General features: G+C 37.6%; 1 protein-coding gene across 1 annotated transcript in view; it reads left to right on the top strand.

Annotated features, from left to right (window-relative positions):
- ME1 (malic enzyme 1) overlaps window positions 1-25,233 on the top strand; it is a 178,502-nt gene that overhangs the window by 79,918 nt on the left and 73,351 nt on the right. The window contains exon 6 of the mRNA XM_049818306.1: window positions 20,199-20,302. Coding sequence (XP_049674263.1) covers window positions 20,199-20,302 — 104 coding nt within the window. The remainder of the gene's footprint in view (window positions 1-20,198; window positions 20,303-25,233) is intronic.

Raw genomic sequence — 25,233 nt, 5'->3', positions numbered from 1 at the left:
CAAGGGAAAACATTTAAACATTAAAATGTGAATGACGATGGTTTGCTACTTAAAACATGTTATTAAACTTGCACAAAATAAACAATGTTGAGGCAAGCCTGTTGGTAAAAATCAGCTTGGCTTACAGGGATGTGAAAACTGGCAGTTAAAAAAAAAAACAGACGGCGAAACCCAGTAATAGAAATCAAGTTCAAAAACTAGGTTTATAGGCAAAAAAAAAAAGAAGCAAAAGACACTAAAGAAAAGAAACTTAATCTATATTGATTTTCTGTTGTTCCTAATGCTTTACCTTAATGGTGGTACTTGTGGAAGTATTAGATTGTTAGTATAAATATGGTAGATATTTTTTGAATGTCAGTTTTATCTATCTTGGCGAGAGTCTTATTTTCCATTTTATTAACGGCAAATGAATATGTTAAACAAAAGCTTTAAAAATTTGTCAAGATCCTTAAATCAGAATGTCCAAATAATGCTTTGGACAGTTCTTTTAAAAAAAACTCCAGTAAAAGCTTTCTGGACCATCCTGAGCTGGGTGGGGAGGAAGTACTGGGGTATTTTAATTATAGCTGGGATGAATTGAGACGTTCAGGAAGACTGGATTAAAGTTAAGGCTCTTATTTAAAATACAATGGTCCTGGTTGCTGTAACTTTAGGTAAAGAATTGAGTAAAATCAGAAAATTTGACTAATCAAGAATTGTTGATAAAATGACTATTGCTGATTAGCCTGGGCTTATTAAAAAACAAATTTAATCTAATGTTAAAGTGAGTTTACAGATTTTTGGTTGACTTTTATATTTTACCTTCAGAAACATACTTGAATTTATACTGTTCCTTTTAAGAAACTGGACCAATGAAAAAACAAAGCAGGCCTCCTGTGTTACTAGAGAAAATGTGATTTCAAACATGTATTTCTGTGAGGAGTAAAAAAGAATTTGTGGTTTTATGGTATTTCAGGGTTTTTTTTCAGCTCTGCAGTGTTTAATACGTTTATCAATGACTTGGAGGCAGTATTTTTAGTATCCAAGGGTCATAGATGAGACATGGTTTAGTTAAAGTGGTGTTATCCAGCCAGAGCAGGAATGAGATCTAGGAAGACGGATGGCTTGTGTTATACAGAAGTCAAACCAGTGGTGAAAGGGTTTCTTCTGACCATAAAAGTCTTAATCTAATAATGGATGCTTAACAGAGGAATGAGAACTGTGTTTATTTGGTATCTTACAAGAGAAGCTCTGGCAAGTACAGGGCTGCCAGAGCAATCCTGGACTGATTGCATGTTTAAATTCAATACTGGCAATGACCAGTTCTGGGAGCGTTGGAAAGATTAATTGTGTGTTAGCATTTAAACGTAAACCATTTACCGTAAATTTCAGTTTAGGTAGAAAACATTCAACTCTTTTAAATAGTGCTTTCACACAACGCGGAAAAGCCAAGACAGCTGGTGTTGGAAGAACTTTTTACACAGGCAGCTCCTAGCAGAAGTCACCTCGGTGCTCTGAGTGCCAGGACAGCGGCCGCACGCCAGCCGTCGGGATTGCTCCGGTGTCAGAAGTCACACTGCCGGCACCCGTGACGGCTTCAAAGAAGCTGGACACGCAAACCTTCTCGTGCTCTAGGTAGACATAGTTAAATAGCTGGCTGGTCATATATATGTGCCATTAATATGGGCGCATGTATGTATCTGAGGCCATTCTTTACTCTTACAACTGTCAAATACAGCATGGAAGTACTGAACGGCACAAGAGACAGAAACATGCGGGGCAGCTGCTAGGGCAGCTACTGCTCCTTTGTCTGCCACGCTTCAGGGACTTGTGGGCTGCTATTCCGAGTTATTTCTTGCATGCTTGCTTCGGAATATTTTTTCCCTTAACTTACTACAAATATTTAAATGCAGGAATGTGGCAGTTCTCACAGTTGCCCTAAATAGGTCAATGAGCATGACTGGGCTGGCAGTTCTGACTGTTTTGGGGGAATGACAGGCATCCGTGCTGGAGGACTGAATCCAGAAAAACTGAGGTGCAAATTCAAGCTCAGTTCTTCAACTTGTGCTATTTAGCCTTCTGCATTTCCCCAAATTACTTCCAATTGTCATAAGAACTGGTACCAGCCTTCGAAGATTCAAGACCCAGGAATGTGTAAATGGAAACTGTTGAGAAAACTGAAACAAACCTGCTTTTATTACTCATATTCCAACCAACTGAAATAGAAGCCTGGACAGAAGGAAGATTAGTATAGAGGAAAACTGCAATTTCATATCTTATCAATCTAAAGATATAAATGTATCGAACAAATGATGTAAATTGTCCACAGCTGGAGGGATTTCTAGATAAAAGACAGTCAAAATTGACATTCTTATGTAGATGAGGGGCACTTTTACGCAGTTGTTTGTGTGTAGTAAATGTGTTATGGAATGGTAATGCTCTCTGAATTTAGAAAGGTCCTTTTGTCCTCCCCTTGAATGAACATTGTTAGAACTAGAGACAGCATTTCAGTGATAGTTTTACTGTAAAACAGCAGTAGCATTTCCTGAACTCTATGAACAGAGATTGCTCCTGTCTATATAAAAAGGATCTGGTTTTTTATCTGGTCCATATATAGGAATCTCATTTCTAGGTTATGTTCTCCAGTGTGTTCCCTAGCACTTTTGAGTATTTCTGAAATAGAAATGACACTATATGTGATCAAACCAGGAGGTTTCTAGATATACAGCTTTTCATTTAGCTATGTTAAAATGTCCCTGACCAAATTAACCTGGTTGACCGAGAGAGGCTTTTTCCCATGTTCCACAAAACAGGCCAGGGAAGGTGCTCAAAGGTAATGCTATGGCCCTATGCTGCTGAATTCGAGGCGTGAAAATTTGTAAAACTATTGATGGAGTAAATCATCTGTGTTTTTTTTATTATTTGGCTACTGCCTGTCTATGCCATTCTGGTAGTAGATAATTGCACTTTCCTTAATTTCTATTTTACAAGTGGAATTCTTTTCCCCCTTAGATCTTGCAGCTAGAGCCTTCCCTAGTAGTACACTGCCAGCACTTGAACAAAGGAGAAAATACATCAATATTCCTTTTTCCTCCCCTCTCTGCTTCCAGTTGGCAAGAAAATATTGTGGTAGGATATTACTTTTCCTAGAGTCTATGTCTTGAGGAATTTTTTCTTTTCTCTTTTCAGTGTTCAGAAGTACTGAAAAGTAAAGTTATTTCTGAATTACAATTCTGTCTAGCCCATTGTGCAGAAGAAAAAAACCCACATTTTTTTAATTCGCAGGAATTGGTAGTCTCCTTTTAAATCTATTCAGTTGTTTGGAGTGGACTGGATATGTGTTAGAGGAGGGAATGGGCAAGTACAATCTGTTTTTATAGATGCATCTTCCAAAACTGGGGGGGGGGGGTGTGTGTTAGTGTGTTTCAGAAGATTCCACCTCTAAAATAAAAATGGCATCGCCCATCGCTCCTAAACATGCTTTATTTAAACAACAGGGACACCTGAAACTGTGCCAACATCCATATTACGCTTGTGAACCTAAGGAATGAGCTGGGAAGGGATGGTACTTACGAGACCCACCATTTTCTCTCAGTGCAGGCGCCGTTGGGTGACGTGCTTGAGGGGATCACAAGTATCTGACAGCCGATGTTTTTCAGTGATTTTGTTTGAGAGCTTTCCTTTTCTTGCTCTTTAATGTTCTCTTAGTGAATCATTACAATATGTCTGGTAATACATTCACAACTTGAAAGTTCCAAAAATTATTTTGACTCAGTATTTTAACTCAAATGTGTCAAGAATTGATGTGTAATAATCTAGATTTAGCATTTGAATATGTTTCTGCCGTATGCTGCTGATTTGTTATTGACACATGTCAAACTCAGTCTTTTGATTAAGTTGTAGCTCACTTTTTCTGTCAAAAAATATTATTTTACATTAGTCTGTTCCACAAATTTGTAGCTTTCTTTTTCTCAGGTAGTGGGTCTTGTAAGCTTGCCAGGTTGGATTGTCAGTAGAGCACATAGAAAGTATAAAAACGGATGAGGAAGAGTAGATGAAATCACGGGCTTTAGGCAACAGACAAGAAATTATATTAAATAAGCTTGCTCCAAGGGAAACTTGAAATAAATTGAAAAGTAAAGGTTTATGTATGTGATCTTGTGTTGTATTGCATATTCAAAGCAATGGCTTGACAAGCCTTAGTCTACTCTTAGAAGGAAGTATTTGTCAAAATTGTTAAATTTTATCAGAATGAGAGGATAATTTGCACAGGTTTTTATATGTGCTATTGAGCGTACAGTTATTTTAAAATGAGTGTAATACAGTGACAAAAAAATATTTACTACTTATCATGAAACATCTACTTTTTAATATAAAAGTTCAACTGCTGCCAAAAATGCTCCAGATTCTGGGTAATAGTTTTCATGTGGCATGTTCAATGAAGGACGTAGTTATCATGCAGTCATGAAGTATGCATACTGGAAAGGTAATTCATGAAAAACTGAAGGAAAATGCCTGCATTGTATTTAAATATTCAAATGGAGTGGCATTTTTATTATTACAGAGGATTTTCTCTTTTATTTTCATTATTTTTATGATTACATAGGAGTTTTAGCTAGCTATTAGTGCTTTATCCATTGCACATTAGAAGCATGTCATTAGTGAATGCTAACATACTTCAGGTCTTCTTTGGGCTTTTATACATATCATAATTTTTGTATTTTCTTCATGCGTATTTAAAATCTTTGGCCTTTGTAAGCCATATGTTATCACTGCTGTTTTTGTCTCATTAATATTTTCATAGCTTGAGTAGTTTTCTCTTTGTTGTAGACATGAAGTGAGTACTTCACAGGATACGATAAACTTTATTTTATTTTTTCCTTAGGGTAATATGTCAAATATGTTTCCTCTGTTACAATGCACTACAGACTTGTGCCCAAACCTCCTGTACTCCAAGGATTCACATCTATGGGATGTTCTAGACCCACTGATAAATAGTGTGATAGACTGGTTTGGGGTTTTACTTTATGTATTTGGTGGGGAGGATTGTCACTTAAATCATAAAGCGGATTCCAACACTGGTTTTCTCACGCCTCAGTATGTTTTCTCTGTGGATCAGGAGTTTCCACCTGATTGTGCTTCCTACGAAGCTTTGTGGCCTCCATATTGCTGAACTGGTGAGGTACACCCTGGGATGTGTGGGCTGGCACGGAGCCTTAGATACAGATGACTATAGTGAGCAAGTGGAGGCATGGGCATATTTAGCAACAATTACAGTTTTCCCACAGATTTTATTTGGAAAATTTAATATTTCAAAATACATGATTTGCTGTCAACTGAAGTAAGAAAAAACCTAAACATGCAAATATCCATCAGAATTTCAGAATGTTACCTCATTTCCAGTGAATAAATAGGGCTGTGTGACATTTTTGTTGACTATTGCTGAAGTTGGTGTTAGTTAATATTGAAATTCTTACCACGATGGTAGTGAGAGGTGTGGTTAAGTGAATACTTATCCAAGGTCACCTTCTGTAGCATGTTAGAATTCTTGTTCTGTGTTTTCTTGAATATACTGAGCTTTCTTCACTTTATTTTGACAACCCAGATGTAGAAGAAATAGTAAATTTTTTATGTGCTTTTCTGAATCTTGTGGAAAAAAATTAAACTTCAATTTTGATATATCAGATTATTTTATTCTAGTACAGACATTATCATGATTACAAATAATAAGTCAGAACAACAAGCGTCTCCAAAGGTGTCTCTAAACGGGCCTCAGTCATACTTTAATATTTGGTCCCATTATACTGCATCGTACAAAGTTAGGTAGTATTTCTTGAGTAATTTTCTGTTTATAATGTGATGAGAGGAGGAATGAAGTAATACAGAATTCTGCTGTATTTATTTACTTTTATTTCAATAATCACAGTAAATGCTAGTTATTCCCATCCCAATCTAACCATAGGTGCATATTCAGACTTGGCATTCATTTATATGGAAGTATTTGTGCACACACAGATATGTCCATTACATCATACGTAGAGTTAATGTATCTGGGCTGTTAGAAAATTCCATATTTTCCCAGGGCTTGTCATCAACAGAAATGGTAAATGGTTACTGGATAGAGAGGCCTTTATTGCACAGGATATTCCATATTTTGGAATACTGTGTTTTATTTGGAAACTACATTTCCTCTTTTAATCTTGTTAAATGTGTCAGTCTGCATCGTAGCTTCCATCTGAATTTTGTTTGTGCTTTTTTTTTCTCCGTATGTTTCTTTACCTTCTCTCCAGATTTAACCTAAGAGCTATAATCAATTTTCACAGCCTCTCTTTTTTCCCAAATATATCCAATGTGCTGTCTGCAGGCATGCTTGCTGACAAGATGCATCAAGCAGTGCTCATGGAGAGTAACAGATAATAACTGCAAGGAAGCAAAAAAAAAAAAGAAAATTACATAAAAGCTTACAAGCCAAACAGTTGCTGTCTTTAGTCTTAGGAAGGGAAAATGGCTCATTATTCACTGTTGGCTTTTTTCCTTGAGCCGGTAAGAGCTGAAAGTCCTGCTGAGGTGTACCTCAGCCTTGAGTGAATGCCAAGGAAACCAATGTTAGCGTTATCTGTTAGGTAGTCTTAAAAATACAGTTCAGTAACATTCAGAGACCTCTCGATCATGATTTTCTTGCAAGAAATCAGAAAGTAATTTGCTGATGGTGTGTTTTACACAATTATTTTCATTTGAATAGTGGAAGTCGCTATATTTCAGAATTCACTTGTGCAATTAAAAGGCTAAGAATCAAATGGTTTTTTTTTACTGAATACTCAAATAATACATTTCCCAATTTATACTTTCAAGTATATCCTCAAAACTGCCTATGGCTTTAGTCAAGAAGGTTTTCTACCCTCTATGGGCTAAAACCCTTGCCTGAAGTGACTGCATCATGTTGTTGAGATGGGGTTCCAGGCAGGAAATATTGAGAGTCTAAATTTACTTGAGATATTGAGGTTTCCAGTGTGTTTTAGTCTTTTAAAGACTGCCTTTTGAAGAAGTTTTGAATTTGTCTTCTATTTTGTCCATAGTGTTCTGCGATTTATTTATTTATTTTTTAAAAAATTCCTATTTCTTCTGTATATTCTGCCTTACTACGTATTTCCTTGGTTGTATTAAACCCTCAGTAGAAGACTGTGTGTAGATGTCTGGTGCTTCTTAAGGGATGCATGCTACTAATCATGTATTAAGAGAGCTGAAATACAGAATGTTGCCTACCCCTTTTATGAAGTAATTGTGTACAAATGGGAACACCATTTCCCACCATATTTAGAGCTGTTAACTGTGTTGACTTATTTGCAAATGTAGAAGATCATTTGCTATTCTTTACCATGGTATTCCCAGGGGAATGTATTACATCACCTTCCTTGTTTTCATTTAGATGCTTTTCTCATATTTTCTTAGGCATAGCTCAGCAGCTATGACTACTGGCAGTTTTACCAATAAAACTCAAATATAAATGGGCTTGACTTTTAAACATTGATTGTCTTTAAATATTTTTCTCAGTTTCATAGTATGTACAGTATCAGCATTTTGTTTAATGCTGCATTCCCTTGTACTGGGCTTTGTTCTTTACTATAATAATAGAAAGACATTCTGTGTTTACCTTACTACTATTATAATGCTTGTCTCCTTTAGCCCTAATAGGGGGATGAAAAATATCTTGATCTACATTTCCTTTCAGTAGGAAAAATACTTAAAATTCTTTTTAAATAAATAAAAAAAACAACAGAGCTAAGCCCTTTTTTTTTTTTTTTTTTTCCACCAGGGGCTTACTGTTGTCATTGTACAATGGAAGGTTACTGCAATTGTTAAAACTCATCCAATTGTTCTAGTATAATTAAATTAAAGGAGACTTTCAAGTTCATATTATATTTTTAATATGCATGTTGTATAAAATGATATATTATTATATATTTCAGTGCCAGATTTACATCCATCATCATCCTATGTTGCCTCTGCTTAAAGTCCTCTTATACTTTCATAGAGATGTGTTTGCAATCTCTAATAGAGATTTCCAATAGTTTGCAAATAATAGTTTGCAAACAGATAATAGTTTGCAACACTAATAGAGACTAGTGTTTGCAATCCTGCAACCATCCAGCCTTTCTACATTGCCTGGGTACTAAACCCAAATCTAGACTTTTCTACTATACCCACATAGGCAGCTATATTTTTGCCTGTTCTCTTTTATATTTCCCATACTTAAGATTCAATGGAATGGACATTTATGAGCTTGTGTTTGAATTATTAGTCCTGAGAATCTGGGGACCCATCACCAGAGTAGGTAAGCTCAGAATGACTGAGAAACAGATGCAGAGCTTGAGAGTCATCTGAACCTGAGCTAATCATCCTAGGCTAATTTTATGAAGAGGAACAGACGCTTCTTCTTATAGAGTAGCTGTCTCAAATTCGTCAGATGAATTGTATCTTAAAACTATCTTTTTTTGTCTCTTGACTATAAAAAGAACTTAGACTAGCTTAGCTATTGAAATACCCAGTATAGGTTCTTAATTTAGGTAACATGAATTCATACTCTGTTTGCACTTCACTTGCCTTTCTCTGCATCTGACATGTTATTGCCGTGTGGCTCAGGAGGCTTCTACAGAGACTAAAACTTGGTTTTGAACCTCTGTCAACCCCTTGTTAGACAAACTGTTTGTACCTTTGAGAAATGCTGTTCTACTGCTTAATGTGTGAGAAGACCTCAGCAATTGTCTGTTACTTTTGACCCATTGTCATCCTTTAAACTTTGCCATTTTGGCTAGGAATACACGGTATTCTTTTGCTGAGACTATTAATTTATTTTTATGAAATATGCTATTTAAGACTATTTCTGTTGTGGAATACTCTATTTCATTAGACCATTGAAAATGTGACAAAGCCAGGTGGTGCTTCACATTTTCACATTTACCAAACAGCATATCGTCAATGATTTTTAAGACCTGAGAAGTTGAAGAAGGGAAGGCTTTAGCAGAAAGTTCCTAAATGGTGACACCGGATTTAAGTCTCAGTTTCAGCTGACATGACAAAGAAAGAGCTGTGTACTGATGTTACTGGCAATTCTGTCAGTCCATTTCATTTCTTCTTACTTCACGTTTCAGCACAAGGGGATCTATAAAAGAGGGGAGAAATTAATATCTGGAAATGCTTATTTTGGATTGTATGCATGAATATCCATAGACCAAACTGACAGCAGACTTTATTTCAAGATACGTTAGACATTTCCAACTCTTCATACTCAGAAGACAGCAACAGATAGTGTTTGTTTTGGTTGGCTTCCATTCTTTCTGAAATAGTAACTGCTAGCTATCTGCCTCCTCAGCAATTTGACAGGCAACAGAGAAGACAAGAGAGGGAATGAGCCATAAATATAGCTATTATCACAAAAGGTGGAATAAGATGCATCATTTGAGCCTCTGTGGAAGTGGGCCTAGTGTCTGGGACAAAACATGTCACCTGCTGACCACTTACAAATGTTGGCCTTACGGTAGCAGGTCTGCTTTGTGCACAGAACTACTTTTCCCTTTTTTTCTTCTGGTGCGAGGACAGATATATAGGCAACAGCTGAGATGCCAATGCCGAAATAATATCACCAGACTTGTTTAATAATTGCCAGTCAGTCAAATGGACATTGTTCATGTGACTTGTTTATGTAGGAAGAATCCCAACCCATTTGGCTCTAGTACAGAAAATGGCTGAGTGTCAGCACAGGAGACAGGGTTGTCAGGGTCAAAGATATTTTGACGAAGGACTATGTGGGAGTAGCTTATGGAAGTAAATGAAATAAATAGACATAAGTTTAATAGAACTCAGAAGAGGCCACAACAAGTGATGGAAATTTGTAATTACATGTGAATGCAAAAGAAAGGATCAAAACAAAATATCAGAACTGTTGCTGTAGAAATGAGATGTACTGATAACATAGAACAAGATTTTCAGTTTTGTAAATGGTGTATCGGTTGATATGTTAAAATTTCGTTCAATTAACTATGTGATGGATTCAAGACGCTTTGTGTGCTGTCAAAAAGTGTGAGCTGATGCAATATTAGCAAAATTGTTTTTATTAATAGAATATTAAAGATAAATGAAAATTAGATCCTTAAGACTTTTTAAGTTTGTTATCTTTGTCGTATACCAGATGAAGGAAAATTATTAAGATGGCATTCTTCTGAGTATTGTTACTTAATAGCAAAACTTTACTGATGTCATCTTCAGAGGAATGAGTCTTTGCTCTTCTCTGATTCGCTTTGTTGTTGGTGGTTTGTCATTTGATTTTGTTATTTTTTTGTCTGATTTTTAAAAGCTGGATGACTGCTTGCATTCAGACATTTCAGCTGCCTGTCCTAAACAAAATTTAGAAATGTAAGTGGATGAAAATAAAGGGAGTGATGTGTGTTTGTTGCTTTGCAAAAATGGTGTAGGAAAGTTTGATGTATTCAAAGTGTCTGAACCACCTCAAGCAGCTGTATCTTGTCATACTTTCTTGATTAAGCTGAAGAAGATAATTTATTACGAAAGCTACGCTCCTGGTAACTTTGCAGGAAGAAAGAAAAGAAAAATATCTTCAACTTCTATAAAAAGTTTCACTGAGGCTAGACTTGTTTTTAGGGTACTGTGTAGGCTACCGTGGGTACTGTTTTGGCCCTTCTTAAATATTACTGTTTGGCCACCTTCTGTGATTTATTATAAGCACTTAGTGCTGGACCCTCAAGTAAGGTCCAGCATGTCCTCCCTCATGTTTTTTGTGAGCAATGAACTTTGAAAGTTTAGTTGTGGCAATCTATGTCTATAGCTTGCAGTTGCCATTATCCATGAAGAAGAAATGATAGTCGTTAACTGTATGGGGGCTGTTGAAGGTCGGTTGTGTAGAGAGTTTAATGATTTTCCTGGGATTCAGTAAAAGCTTTCATAGAAAGTAGATGTCAGGAGGTTTAGGAGATTTCTTGTTAGGTGGTCTGAAAAATATATGAATAAAGTACAAGAGACTTCTCAGATTTCTTTGCTTTCTGATTGTTATTTGTATGTTAAAATATTAATGATTATATGCAGCATAATCTGCTGAAGTCCTAAATGATGTTGGACTCTTCAGGACTATTGTTTTCTCAGTAGGCAAATGATTAAGTTTTTCAAGAAATGCCACTGGCATGCAGACAACCATTTGTTTTCAGTTTTACTGTATAAAAGAGTTATGCATCCTAAAATTGTGTCTGATGAAATGCTGCTCCGAAACCACGGTTCTGAGTGTCTTCCAAGTTCCAACTCAAATTACAGGCATTTGTGGAATTGGCATCGTCCCTGTCCCTGCAGACAGATGTTAACATCAGGAGAGTTCTCTGAGACTGTTAATCATAATGCAGAGTATTTGTCTTGCTGTTTATTTTATTTTTCTTAAAATACACAATGATATAGGCCTCTCTGCTGCCCTTACTAACTCTGCTAGATACGGTTCTGGCAGCGGATCATATGATGCATGGTAGCGTGACTTAGTGCAGCAGTACCACCTTAGACATTGTGGTGATGCTCTTTTGTTGCAAAATCATTTGTAACCTCCTGAGAAGAGGCAGAAAGCAGTATTCAATGGGACTAATTGTGCTATGTCTAAGGACGAGAGAAAAATTTGGAGGGAGAGGAGCAGGCTGTTGTCTGAGCTGTGTTAGTGGGAAACTGCACTTTTCAGAGCTTGTCAGAATTGCCCAGAACAGTTTTCTCATGGCTGGTTGGGACTAGTGACTCCTCCTAAGAGCTTCCTCAGCCCAGGGCATCCATCAGCCTCTCTTGGCTTTATCCTGTTACATGAGAGATGAAGGATTTTTGCTCTTATTTCATTTATAAAGCTCTTTCAAAACATAATTGTCAAGCTGGGAGGGGTTTTTAGCTTATTAGCACAACCAGAAAATACACATTGAAATAATACCTGTAACTAATATGCATTGAAATAATACCCATAACTATTTGTGTGTAATCATATATTTCTGTCTATGGAGAAAAAGACAGCTTATAGTCAGATGATGATGACGAGGAAGAAGAGTTAGAAAACCTCTGGTGAATTTTACTTAAATTTATCTAGGGTCCTTCAAACAAAAAATAAGGATAAAATAAAAAATTCAGGGAAGTTTTGTGCTGGCTGTCCCTACAAAACTTTCAGGCATCTGCTGGGAGATGCAAATTCAACATTTTTTAAGAGTTTTGCAGTAAAGAGCAAATGAAATGATCATTGAAGTGTGTTACTGTAGATATGTTGCTTGTCTTCACTTAGTGCTCATCCCTGGAATACAGCTGCCTCTGTATTCCGCCCCTGGTGACAGTGCCCTGTTCGTACACAGCATGCCATTATTTTCAGCTTGACGCAAGTCACACAGAAAATAGATCTTTCTATACTTTTTCTTTTGTATAAATTAAGGAAATTCCAAGATTAGAAATTGTTTCCCCTTCCTCCTGGTAATCAAGTGCCATAATAATGACCTGCTTGGCATAGCTGCTACTTGGTGTAGAAGTTAAATGTAGGTTTAAAAGAAGGACCTGATGCATCCATGTGGTGGTGGTACACAAGCATGGTACTAGGAAAAGAACTCTAGTGCTATAAAGATCAGCCTCACAAGGGCTTTATGATTTCAGTTTTGAAGCTAACTTTCAATTAACAGAAGATGTTGGCACAATTGTATGTTTATGATTGAAAACCTCTTTAGTTTGTCATTTTCTAGTATGAAAAATAGACAAACTTACTTGCTGGCTTTGACGGCAGGGCTTTTTCCTTCAATTACAGTACTTTGATGAACAACACGTAATTCAGTTCTGAGGAAAACGCCTGCTTTTCTCCTTATGAACAGAACATGGCTTGTGCTGCAGATTCAGTGATGGCAGTTCTATCATTTTTGCTTCTAATAGTTTTTAGAAGTTAAGCTGGTTGAAAAGCATCAGCGTAAGCTGTTTTACCTGAAAAAAGTTCCAACAGCATTTAAGTTTCAGGGAAAGACCATTATTTTTTGCTTTATCTGTTGGCTAGCAAAGATGTAGTCTGGGGTGTGCTTCACTGCTCAGCTATATTCCCAGGTCCTTCCTAATAGGAAACTGCCATAAAGAACAAGGTGCGCAGAGCAGTTTCTGCTAGATTCTCCAATTAATTTTACTGCAAGAAATTTTTAATAGCAATGGAAACTTGCTGGAAAAGCTTTATCACTTTTGTGTGAACCTCTTATACTGTGTACTGGAAAGGTGAGCAGGTGGAACAAAAGCCTAATTGCTCTGAAAAAGCTATAATTCATCTGATGTCTGATGTATTATTGCCTTTTAAAAAAAATGATAAATTTTTAGTATTCAATATAAAGTGTGGCAAAATATACAGTTAGCATAGCTATGCTGTGTATTACTTATAAATTTCAGAGCCAATCCAGAAGAGATGTTCAGGTGTCCCTGTGAATCCCGGGTTGTTGGGAATGGAAAAGTCAAATCTAGAAAGGAACTTCCTTAGGCGTATGCATCATCGATGGGCACCTGGCTGTTACCGGTATTGTGAGTTTCAAGTGCTTGGACATCTTGAATTACACCTAAAAATCATGAGATAAACTTTTGATTTCTAAAAAGTATTTTATAATTTCCAGTATTTTGTTGGTAAGCTAAGAGTGAGTCAGATGTACCTAACAGACTCAAACCAGAAGGCAACACTGCTACCCACCCCTGCACCATCAACAGCCCTTGAGCTTCTCACCCATCACTTGATTCCACAAACTCGTGGACACAAACACCAGTGCATTGCCTGACTCGAAGAGCGGACAGCACAACAGCCTTTTGCTGCAGCAAGAGGCAAGATGCACTTGATTTTTCAACTTTTTCTCTTTGGATTTTGCACTTGGTGCTCCCTCGCTAACAAGAGCTCGCGTAGCTTGCGCTATTTTGTATATTTGATGTACGTTTGTAAACGTGACCCTTAGGGGGCCGGATGGTCTTTAGCTTTGCGTGCTCATGCAAGGCAATGAGTCTGAGTTCCTGGGAGAGCCCTTCTGGTACCCGAGCCAAGGGAAGGAGGGATGCAGGCGGAGCGTGCCGTGCGAGAGGGCGGGAAGGATGGCGCCCGCTCGGCACGCAGCCCCCGCACACTGGGACCTTTATTCGGTGCCACATACGTGCGCCGGAACCAACCCACAGAATGTCCTTGGCAGAGCCTGGCTTTCTGCAGTCTCCTGCTTGGGGACAGGCTGTGGTAGTTTCATAGCGTGTTACGAGATTCCTTCGTGAAGCATTCTTTCCAGCCATTAGAGCGATTTTTATTTTGTTGTTAAATTAAAGTTCGCTGGAGCTGGCAATTTTTCAGCTGGGTAAAGCTGTCTGCGTGCGTGGGAAATAACTAGAATATAAGCAACGTGGGTGAGCGCGTAGTCAAAGCTACAACTGGCAATTTCTCTTCAGGTTAAAAAATTAGTAAGCTTCCTGAGCAGAAGGCAAGCAAAGGATGTAAAGCTCGTATTGACAGATAAACAACCTTATGAAAGTATAGAAAAGTTAGATGGGATAAGTCAAGCCTGTCTTTAAGGAGAAAGAACTGAAAACGTCTAGTCTAGCTGTGCAAAACTGTAGGATCATTGTGCACGTGTGGAAGACAACATATTCTCTATATTTTTTAGCACAATCTTAAATTATTTGAAACAAAATTTGAAATACTGTAACTTCTTTTCGGTTACATTAGGATATTGCTTCGTCGGAGTATTAATAAAGATTTATATTTTGAACTCTCAAAGATGCATAATGTGCCTTGCTATTATTTTTTTCCACACAAACTGTTCCTTTCCAGCATTGTATTTAAGACTGATGTCAAAGGAACATTATGAATGTATTATCTTTTAAATTCTTGACTATCACAGGTCTAGAATTTTGTCTGGACAGACGACAGAATTTTCAGTGATGTTTTTAGGGTTACAGATGGGAAAATGTTAATTATAATACAACTGTTGTCTGCATGCACAATATCTTTGTCTCTCAGGTACTGGCAGCCACTTGGGTTTGGCAAGTCTAGCACAGTTGGGCTCAACTTTTTAAACTCATGTCCAATATGTGGGGTTTTTCCTCCTTTATCTAGACCTAGAATGACCCATCATGATACCCATTTCTTGGCCTCCTATTTTGGGATCTTTTGTGACAACCTGTCCTATGGGGGATCCTCTGGAGGAAACTGAGGTGCAAAGAGAGGTGATGCTCTGTAAGCCAGTACCTGTCTGTTGAGGGTGTCCAGATACTGTGTTAGCTGAGACTCCCGAAGATGAGGTCTCCTTCTTCTGGGGCAAAACAGCAGATAAGGCCCCCTTTTTCTTGTGCAAGAGGCCCCTTGCAGTTTGCAAATATGTTGATAAAGGTCTAGTCTGTAGATAGGAGGGTCCATGATCTCTTCTTAGTAAGTACGTCATGGGGCCAGTGTAGTTCAAAGAAAACAAAATTTAAAAAAAAAATCTTTAGCTCTCTGATTATGAAACTTATTTTTGCAAACTATTCTACATCCTCAAACCTAATTAGTGTCAGTGTTACTTGCAGCATTCAGCACATCCTAAATTCAGTTAGCATTTGGAAACACAGAATCTGTTACATGTTTTAAGGACATCATCCTGTATTTCAGGGTATTTCAAAATAAGCTTATTCAAAGAAGAAGAAGGCTTCCTAGTCTAATATAAATTGAAATCTTGTACATTCTTCCTAATGCCATAAAAAACGCTTTGCAGCTGTAAGCAGTTCTTGCAGGACAGAAAAGAAAATTGTGATTCAGCATGTTAGTGCTTACAAACCCCAAATCTAAATGAACGCAGATTGATTACTGGATAATTAGTATTGATAGAAGCTGAAATTAAGTCCAAAACATTGACGTTGTTTCTGACTGGCTGACTCTTTTATTGGAAAAAGTTTCACATCGAGTGAAATTTCAATCTTGTGGAACCAAAGAAAAAAGTTTGAAATGTCCGACTTTCCTGGAGAACAGAAATTCCCTTGTGCTCACCAGCCCTTCCCCAACCTGTGAAAACAGAGACAAGAAGGAAGTGTACAGGAAGAATTTATAGTGTATTAATATAAGAAAATATTAACACTTGAAAAAGCAGCAGCATTCCCTTGGTTTTCTTGGTAACTGTGTGCCCTGTTAGACCAATCATACTCTGAAATGTGTTTCATTTCTGGCACGTGGCATTTCTTTGTCCCAAAGCTTCCGAAGTCTCATACAAATGTAGTTCTCCTTTAATTTAATAACTGTGGCTCTAATGCAAATCATTTCCCCCTGTAGAACTGGAGGGTTTTGACATTTTAATGGCATGGGGGGAGTTGCCGCTCTGAAGCGTTACCGTACACCAAACACTTTCTAGATGGCACTGAGAGGTTCTGGATGCTTTGTGCTGCCATCTTTGTGAGTGGAAAGGCTCAGTGTCTTGCAGTTCTTCACCTCCAATTTTCCATGAAGCTGTTCATTAAAATGTGTATCTGTTCCAAAGAAACGTCTTGGTGCCAAGTTTGAGAATAGATGACATTTCAACATGTTTGTTCTCGATGGATGAAATACATAAGTGTGCAATTTTCTTTTTCTTGCTGGTTTGGCTTTTGTAGCTAAATTAGAGCCAGGTGCACAGCTCAAGCCTTGCTTGAACTTTGATGGTTTGCTGATCTCTTTACTATAAGCGTGCACAAGTAAGATGGTATAAACGGCTTGCCTTTTTCTTAAAACCCCAAAGGTCATTACAGTTTTAATACACTCAGGTGGCTTTCAAAGAACTCTTTGTTATTTTACACAGCTAATTCTAAGTAGATCTACATGATATTTCCAGTACCAGAACCTCAATTAAGCCTTTTATTCTTGTAAAACCTTATTTCTGTTAAAGTTTAAATGTACCACATTGCTAAACCTGAATGTTTTAGAACTTTTTTTTTTTAGCCTTAGAGTAAGTGCGTCTAAAAATAAACTGGCATCAACTTTTTTCAGTATCATTTAATATGCATAACAAACCCACTAAGCTGAAAAAAGCAGAGTTATGTTTTGATGGAGATTCGATTTCCAAAAGAACAAAACAAAGTTTAAGCTTTCACAACAAGCTGGGGAACAAAAGAAACCCAAGTCATTGAAGAGAAGTACCTAATCATCATGTCAGCTTGACATACTCAATTGTAGGATGGAACTTTCTATTCAGTAATCTGTTTTGAAAGCCATGAAATGGTCGATAGCAAATGTTAATCTCTCAAGATGTGTGAACCCTCTAAAAAAAAACCAAAAAACCAACCACTGCGGACCTGGTTTGCATGGTGTTGACCTGAATAAGAGGGTAATGCGCTTAAGCAGCTTATTCATTCTTCAGTGCCCTTTGGAAAGGGAGCGGCTCCACAATGGTTTGCTACTCAGGGCTCAGACGTGACCACTGTTCTTTTCACTTGCTGAATGTTTCATTCTTTTGTCTGCACCCTGGGTTTCTTCATACGTTGTTCCAAACAGGACTATAAAGGAACTTTTTGGGGCTATTTCTTGTCGAACTGTAACGTTTGTGAAGCAGAATGCACTGAGCTGTAAAGGAATTTTGAACTCTGGGTATATAGCTGGCCAAGCTTTTCATCAGAGATGTGTCGCTGAATTAATTGTCTCTGCCTGTGAGACTTCCCAGGCTGGAATTTTAAATATATCCCAGAAACATTGTATTAATTGTTTTAAATAGTCCACGTTAAATTTCGGCATCAAAGATATGTGAATAAATTCATGTAGTGGTCTTCTAAATGGAGCTGTTTAGTGTTGGCTATAGATTTAAAAGTTTACAGACATGAAAGATGCAAAAGTGGCAAAAGGATGATAGGAGCCTATGTTTCAAGGCAGACCTGTGGCTTGTTTAGCACTTTTTAAACAGTCTCACTGTGAATGCCTGTTTCTCTTGAACTTTCACAGAATCACTGCCCAACTTAAGCTGGCTTCTTGAAGGAATCAGCATGACTCAGTCTGGACATGGAAACATGTCTTCAGAATTTAAAAAATAAAGGGACCAAAGATTTTTTTTTTCTTTTCGTTTTGGGCATTGTTTTACAAAATGACAAAACAGACATTGTTTAATAAAAAGCTTGTGCAAGTATGTCAAAAGAGCAAATCAATTTAGGAAGAAGAGTTACGGGAGTTGGAAAGGGGATAAATTACTTATACTGAATTGGACTGTGGAGCATGCAGTGTGCTTGCACAGGACACAGAGTAGCAGAAGCCTACTGGTATGGAAAGCTGCGGCAATGGGATTTTAGAACTGGGATTCCTGTTTCTGAGTCCTACTGTGATGCTCCTGACAGAGGCTCCTGCTGCTTGGCAATTCTGCTTTCCAACCTTGCACGCTCGGTCTGGTGGGAAGCATGAGGCAACTCCCACGGGAAGATTTCACATTGCTAAACAGTTCATTTGCACTTCCTATGAATTTATCTCCCAGAAAAATAGAATTATCCCTGATTTGTCAGATTTTCCTGAGGTCTTTTTAAATAACTAGGCAAACTCAAAATGGAAATGAAAAAATAATTCCAGAAATAGTTCTTGACTACAAAATTGGAAATGATTATATAAAAAAAGAAGAGCACACAAAAGAGAAAATTGCTTTGGAAGGCACCTGACATCAAGCTCTTGCCAGTTTTTCCTGCAGTGTCTGGAATAGGTACATAATTATGATTTTGATGTTGCTGCTAGAATACCTACAATAATGTAAATATGCAGCTAAAATTATTCCAGCCAAAGAATATCCTACTTAAACATGAATACTACATAGAATTTCTGAAAGGAACAAATAAAATGCTTACAATGTAATGACTTCGCTTTCATTTAGAAAGCAATTTTAATCTTGGGCTTTATTTGTTCTCCGATTCAAACAGTTGAACTAAAAACTTCTGAAGGTCTCCGAGTAGTGTATTAGAAATAGTTTGTTTTGAAATGGTGATGAATTTAGCAACAATTTTAGAAAAAAACAGCTTTTAATCCTGCTGAATTTTTGTATTGATTTTTTTATGGAAGTAGACAGAAAAGTGAGGGAGAGACAAACACCTCCATCTGTAGGTCTCCATCAGGATACTCCCAGGGGAGGCAGAATACCACCAAAGGTTTTAAGTTTCTTCCTGATTCAAATCAGTCCCCAACTGGGGCTTGTGACCCGAAGGATTTTTCAGTTGTACAACATAGCAAAGCTATGAAGGGAATTTAGGTACTTCTCTAAAATACAGACATCAGATTTCTGATTCCCAGGCTGAAGCAATGCCGAGCAAGCTTTCTGGCCATGTTACTTCATGTTGTACGTTGAAGGCTGTCTCCTGGAAGGAGAGGTGGTCTGTGTTTTTCTTTACGATGTTTTTCTAATTGAAGCTACTGTACAAATTTCTGCAGCCGTGTTGGTTTTGCAAATTGTTTTTGGATGAAAAATGTTTAGTCAAGCTCCTGACTGATTCCACAAGCTGTTTGGGTGTGTGTGGGAGGATTGCACACTAGATACAACGCGGGAAATAAGTTTATTCATTTTCAGAGGCCTGTGAAAAAGAATAGCAAAGAGGGTTCCTGGGAGAGCCCGCTAAAGTGTTGAGACTAGGGAATTGCTGTAGCTGGAGTGAATTATCAACAGTGATTGCAAAACACTTTGAACACATTAGTAATTTGTAAGTTAAAATTTGGAAACACATCAGACCAAAACAAGACCTTCTAGTAGCTTAGAAGGAAAAGGTCAAAAGCTTGGTTATGTTTTAGCATATTGAATTTTAGAAAGCAGCACGTTTTCTGAGTATCAGCTCATCAACACAGTTGAAATGATGGATTCTGGGAGAGATTTGTGAAACTTGATGATAAAAGTAAAGAAAATGGCTTTTTTAAAATATCAAAGCACTGTCAGGATGTAAAGGAAAAAGAGAAAAGTACTAAGTAATGCTTTAAAAGATATTTTTGAAACCTGACTTCCTAGAATAAACTCTTACTTTTTCACTTGGAAACAATAACCCTCCTTTGAGACTAGGGTATCCCTTTTCCTTGATACAAAAGGGTGTTTCTTTAATCTCTTTGTTGTGTTTCTTCAGTCTTTATATAGAGGTGGATAAATGGATATGTACTTCATATGCTTGAGTTAATCCTCAAACACTGTATTGTTGTCCCCTTCTTATTAACTTAGAGTGTACTAGTGTAACTTGCTCATGTAATAGTTCAAACGTATTTTTTTTAACAGGCATTGCTGAAAGATCCTTTGTATATTGGACTGAGGCACAAGAGAATCAGAGGTCAAGCCTATGATGATCTTCTTGATGAATTCATGGAAGCTGTGACTTCAAGGTATGTGATACATTTGTGCTATTCATTGGCGAATTCCACTGTGAACTTCATCTTGGGAGAAATAAAGGTCAGTAGCTTATGAAAGGCAGACAGAGTTGTTAGGTTCCTGATCATTTTTATTTTTAGCATAGTATTGTATAAGTTTATAACTGCCTGGACTACTTGCCTTTAATATTGCAGTTTTATGAATTCACTGCATGAGTGGTAAAACTCATCTTGAGATGAGTGAACTAGTTTTTCAAAATTTCATTTTGAGATTTGGGTTGTTAAGTATTTGCCTAATAATTTTCTATGCCTAGTGCTGTGCCTACATGATTTTCTCTGTCTCTGTGATTTCATATGTGAGATGTCAGCAGCCTGAAAGAATTTATCATACTTGGCAACCCTGCCTCTGCCACCACCAAAACCACGACAGGACTAAGCTTTCAATGTTTTGGTTTTATATGTCATGGTATGGACCTATACCAAGACAGCTCTTTTTCCTGCTTCTTTTTTTCCTATACAGAAAGTACTTAGAACATGATGCATAAAATAGTTCTTTTCACATGTCAAATAAGACGTTAGCTCATATTTTCCTTGTTTGTTAAAATATTTGGAGTTCTAGCCCTGCATTCAATGTGTATACCTAAAATAGCCCAAGTGCCAGGATCCTTAGCAGAATGTGTTTTCTGCATCTGCATCCCAAAGCTGGGGCTGAGCTGTAGGACCTGGAAATACTTTCTAGCACCTCAGTCTTGGCTTGTGCCCAATCTTCGTTTTGAGTCCGTGTTGGGACCTTACCTGGACGTGCACAACCTCTGGTTCCTGCGCAAAAGAAACTTGGGCAAGCAGGTAGTATTAATTACCATGCATGAAGTGCATACTCCTTCATGTATTACTATACTCTTCCCCATCACGCCCAGTCGGCTGACGCTCCCTTGTTCATAGTCTTGCTATCGAAGTTGCCAGTTTGGCTTTACCCTGTAATGTGTTTGCTCTTCTTCTGAGTATTTCCTTTCAGATAAAATTGATGCATTTTCACCTTCCTAACACAAGGTTCAGAGCATTAGAAATTGCTCTGTGGACTGCATTTTGAGATTCCCTAATTTAATGCATTCCCTAACTCACCCTTTCTTTAAAATGAACCAGTTCTTCATACTGAAGGAAATCGTCAGAGTCAAGCAGAAGATTATCTCAATAGTGTTTGAAGGTCTGGTTGACATGACTTTTTACTTCAGCATCTTTAAAACTCTATAATTTTGAGCAATTTGTGTTTGCTTGACCTTCTGAAAGATCACTTTGTTCTCAGCTAAATCTGTCATGGTCTACAAAGGTGTGTCGTTTAGTTCATGTTTCAAGTGGAGCACTTACAAATTAAAATTCAAACTTTGCAAGGTTTACTTGTGAATTGTTTTGGCTGTAGTGACACATCAGTATTGATTATAATACTCATTTGCTAAGGTGAAGGGAAAAGTGATGTAGTTAAGTCAAGATCAAGTCCATTTGCTCAATAATTTCATATGTTCCTACATTCAAATTTGTGTTTAGCATGCTGCTGGCAGACTCAGCACTTGCAGCTGACTCTGGTGTGGTGGGTCTGACTGTTAGAGATGCAGGTCATGATTTGCTTTATTGTGTATGACTTGCCCTTGGCAGCCACTGTGGTGATCTAGGTAATTGTATACTTTGGTTAAATGCTAGCTATCTTTTCCTTGTGAAAGTTTCTCTTATGTTTTTCCTCTTTTCACTTTTCTTAGCCTTCTGCTGGCTGCTGCACAGTGGGAGTATTTGCTTCGCTAATCTTAGATGCATGTTTGTTTGGTCTGTTACATTTTAGGTTAGTCATGTTTATTGTGTTCTTGCCATGGTTCTCCAGAAGAGGCTTTCTTATTTAGCGTTGTCTAATCAATTCTGAGAACGGGAGACGTTCTGGGGAAATCTGTTGTTGTGTTTTCAGTACCATGGAGTAATCATCTCCAAGACATACATAACCATGAAGATTGTAAAGCATGAGGCTGTCATGTATTTTTAATAAGCCAAATTTAAAGACAGGCTTTTAAGGTGATGACAAATATTTTCAAGTTGGAAAATTATGTTAAATACCTATTTTAGATTTTTTTTCACCCTCATAATTCTCCAGAGAGACCAAATGCTAATAAAATTGAGAGCCAGGTTTTAGCAGCACTGCCTGGGAACAGGCAGGAGTAGGCAGCTGTACAGGGCAGTGCACTTTGTACAGGCTTTTCATTGGCTTCCAGGGAATCTTCCTAGACATGCACAGCATCTTGATTGATTGTTAAATTTTGAAAATCTAAATTTTTATAAGCTGATGTAGCATCATTTATAGTGTTTCATGTTGAAATGTCACTTTTATATAGTAAATGTCGTGATACATAATAAAGAAAATGCTTTATAAGAAAGTGTGTCATATGAAGATATAGTTTCATTAACTACAATACTTTCCTCTTCTCAGCCTCCACTGCTATTTATCCCCAAAAAGTTCTTCTTATGAAACAAAATTATTTATGAAAGAGTCAGGATTTTGAAAACCCCCACAACTTAAACCATCCATTACTAAAAGATTTTGGTACAGTATCCAGTGTGCTATCATGGCAGAATGAAACTTAGTACAATGTGATTTTTCCCAGATGTGGGAAGGCAGAAGCATATGGAAACTATCTAGATTTCTGTTGACATAAATCCAGTGAACAGCTTTTATTTATTTACATATGTGTATACATTTATCTGTTTATTTATTTATTACCAGTGCCAGCAGCTGCCCTCTCTGAGGGCAGGTGCTATAATTTCTCTGGACATTACCAGGTGTTTCTTGCTTTTGTGTCAGTGTGGTAACTTAGGGGAACAGGAATATTCTAAATGGAAGGAATGTTTTGTAACATGAAAAAAATGGACAGTTATCTTCATCACTGAAGAACGTAAATCAAACTGGAATTCAGAAACATTTGTTAAGTTTCTGCCCTATGGAGAAATGGGTCATAAAATGTTTCATACAGAGAAGTAAATTTTTCCAAATGACAAGTTGTTCTTAAATGTCTGTGTTTACAGAGGAAACTCTGAGAGGAGGGATTGCTAAACAAGACTTTGGTAGCTGGGATCAATCCACCAAGGCTTCCTGTGTAACGAGAGGAAATAACTCTATTTTTTATTCCAGTTCCTATTTCTTCCCTACTTGCCTGCAATGATGCAAAGAGAAATATATCAATGGCCAAGAGGTATTCATGTACAACAGTGAAAGGATTGTGGAAACGCTTAAAGGGAAAATATGTAGAATGGAGATGGAACAAGAAATGAAGGGAGAGGAAAAAAGCACCTTTTAAGTATCAGGGACTTGAACTTCCTTGTCTGATGCAAAAAGTAGATTTAAAGAGTCTGGAATTTTTTTCCTTATTTTGAAGGACACTTCATTTTTATGAATCCGGTAAAGATAACTCCACCTTGAACCCCTCCAAAAAATGCCACAGTAGGGAAAAGAAGCATCCTACCAGCTTGCTTTCTGCTGCAGACCATCCCCAATGGAAGGCACTGTACACTGGGCAGGGACAATACTGATTTGCACCTCTGGTCTGTGAACAGATAGGAAACTTCTAGAAAATGGAAAGAATCTGGTGTCATTCCTGTAGGTTATTTGCTTGTCCACCTACTGCAACCCCAAAGAGCTAGGCAGAATTATTATTCTGTTACAGTCTAAACCCCGTGGATCTGTGATGCATAAAAGCACTCTATATCACTGGAATTATCTTTCTGTGCATGTGTGAGGGTGAGTTTTCAGTTTCACTTCAAGAAACAAGTAATAGTGGTGGACCCTTCAAAAGTAATATCATGTGTCATTTGTTCTCTTTTGTAATCATATTTTAATTAAATCCTTCCCCAGTCTTTTTATGTGCTGTGCTTTTGTCAAGTTTGTGAGCTATAAACCAAGCTGCTGACAATTGTAATTCAGTATGTTCTGTCCTAAATTACCATGATGTAGTCATTATTCCACATTTGCCTGATTACATTATTCACAGATGGTAGCAGGGTTTCATTTCACATCATGTGTTACTTTAAAACAGTGTTTTATGGTAAGCACAGTTTATCTAACTTTGAGAACAACTGTAAAAGTAATATATCCACAAAATAAAAATACACAAATTTTTTAATAGATGTTTTCCTTTAGTAGATTACATTATAATTAAATTTGTGAATAACTTAATTCAAACAGCCCTTACTTTTGGCAAGAGAACATACTGGCAAGAAGTGCACATGAAAGGTACTTATAGCTGTGCAGTATTAAGGAAGTGGTTGGACCACACAATGGTTCTGACAGTATGTTCAAGCACAGATTATGAGTACAAGAACATTGGTGCCTCTGTCCTCTTTTGCACTGTAGTGGTGCAAGACCAAGACTTATATCATGCCTATACATTCCCATGTTCCAGTTAAAGTGGCTGTCAGAAAGTGTGCAGGAAGAAATACTGCTGCAACAACTCCCTCCTATGGCAGACTTGGTGAAGATCTTTCTGTTTTAGAGCTTTTGTCCCTCAGTGGGACTTAGGCTCTTTGAGGCAATTTTTCTAGTGTATGACTTACCTGCTCCTTCCGCCGTTCAGTGAACATCACCTTCCCAGTGAAGATCACTGTGGACAGCGGGGTAGGAGAAAGGTGGGTCCTTAGGCAGAAGTCCATACGCTGCCTTGACTACAGTGACAATTGCTCTTGGAACTTACCCTCAGTTCCTTCCTGTGGTTACACCTGAGGTTCATTTCCAGCCACTGGTGGGTTTGTGTTTTTCCTGAAACTGCTTGGTCCCAGGACTCAGACTTCCTTGCCCACCTGGGCTCCCAGGTGGACTTTGCTTTTATACTGGCAGGGTAAAACCATTCAGGAGGATCCTTAGGTTGTTTGCCTATTAAAAAAGGCCCTCAAACTCAAAAACGCTGTGGTTTTAAAAC

Source organism: Accipiter gentilis, chromosome 15 (assembly GCF_929443795.1).
Source record: "Accipiter gentilis chromosome 15, bAccGen1.1, whole genome shotgun sequence".
Taxonomy (NCBI): domain Eukaryota; kingdom Metazoa; phylum Chordata; class Aves; order Accipitriformes; family Accipitridae; genus Astur; species Astur gentilis.
The sequence above is the reverse complement of the archived record's forward strand: the minus strand, read 5'-3'. Positions and strand labels throughout refer to the sequence as shown.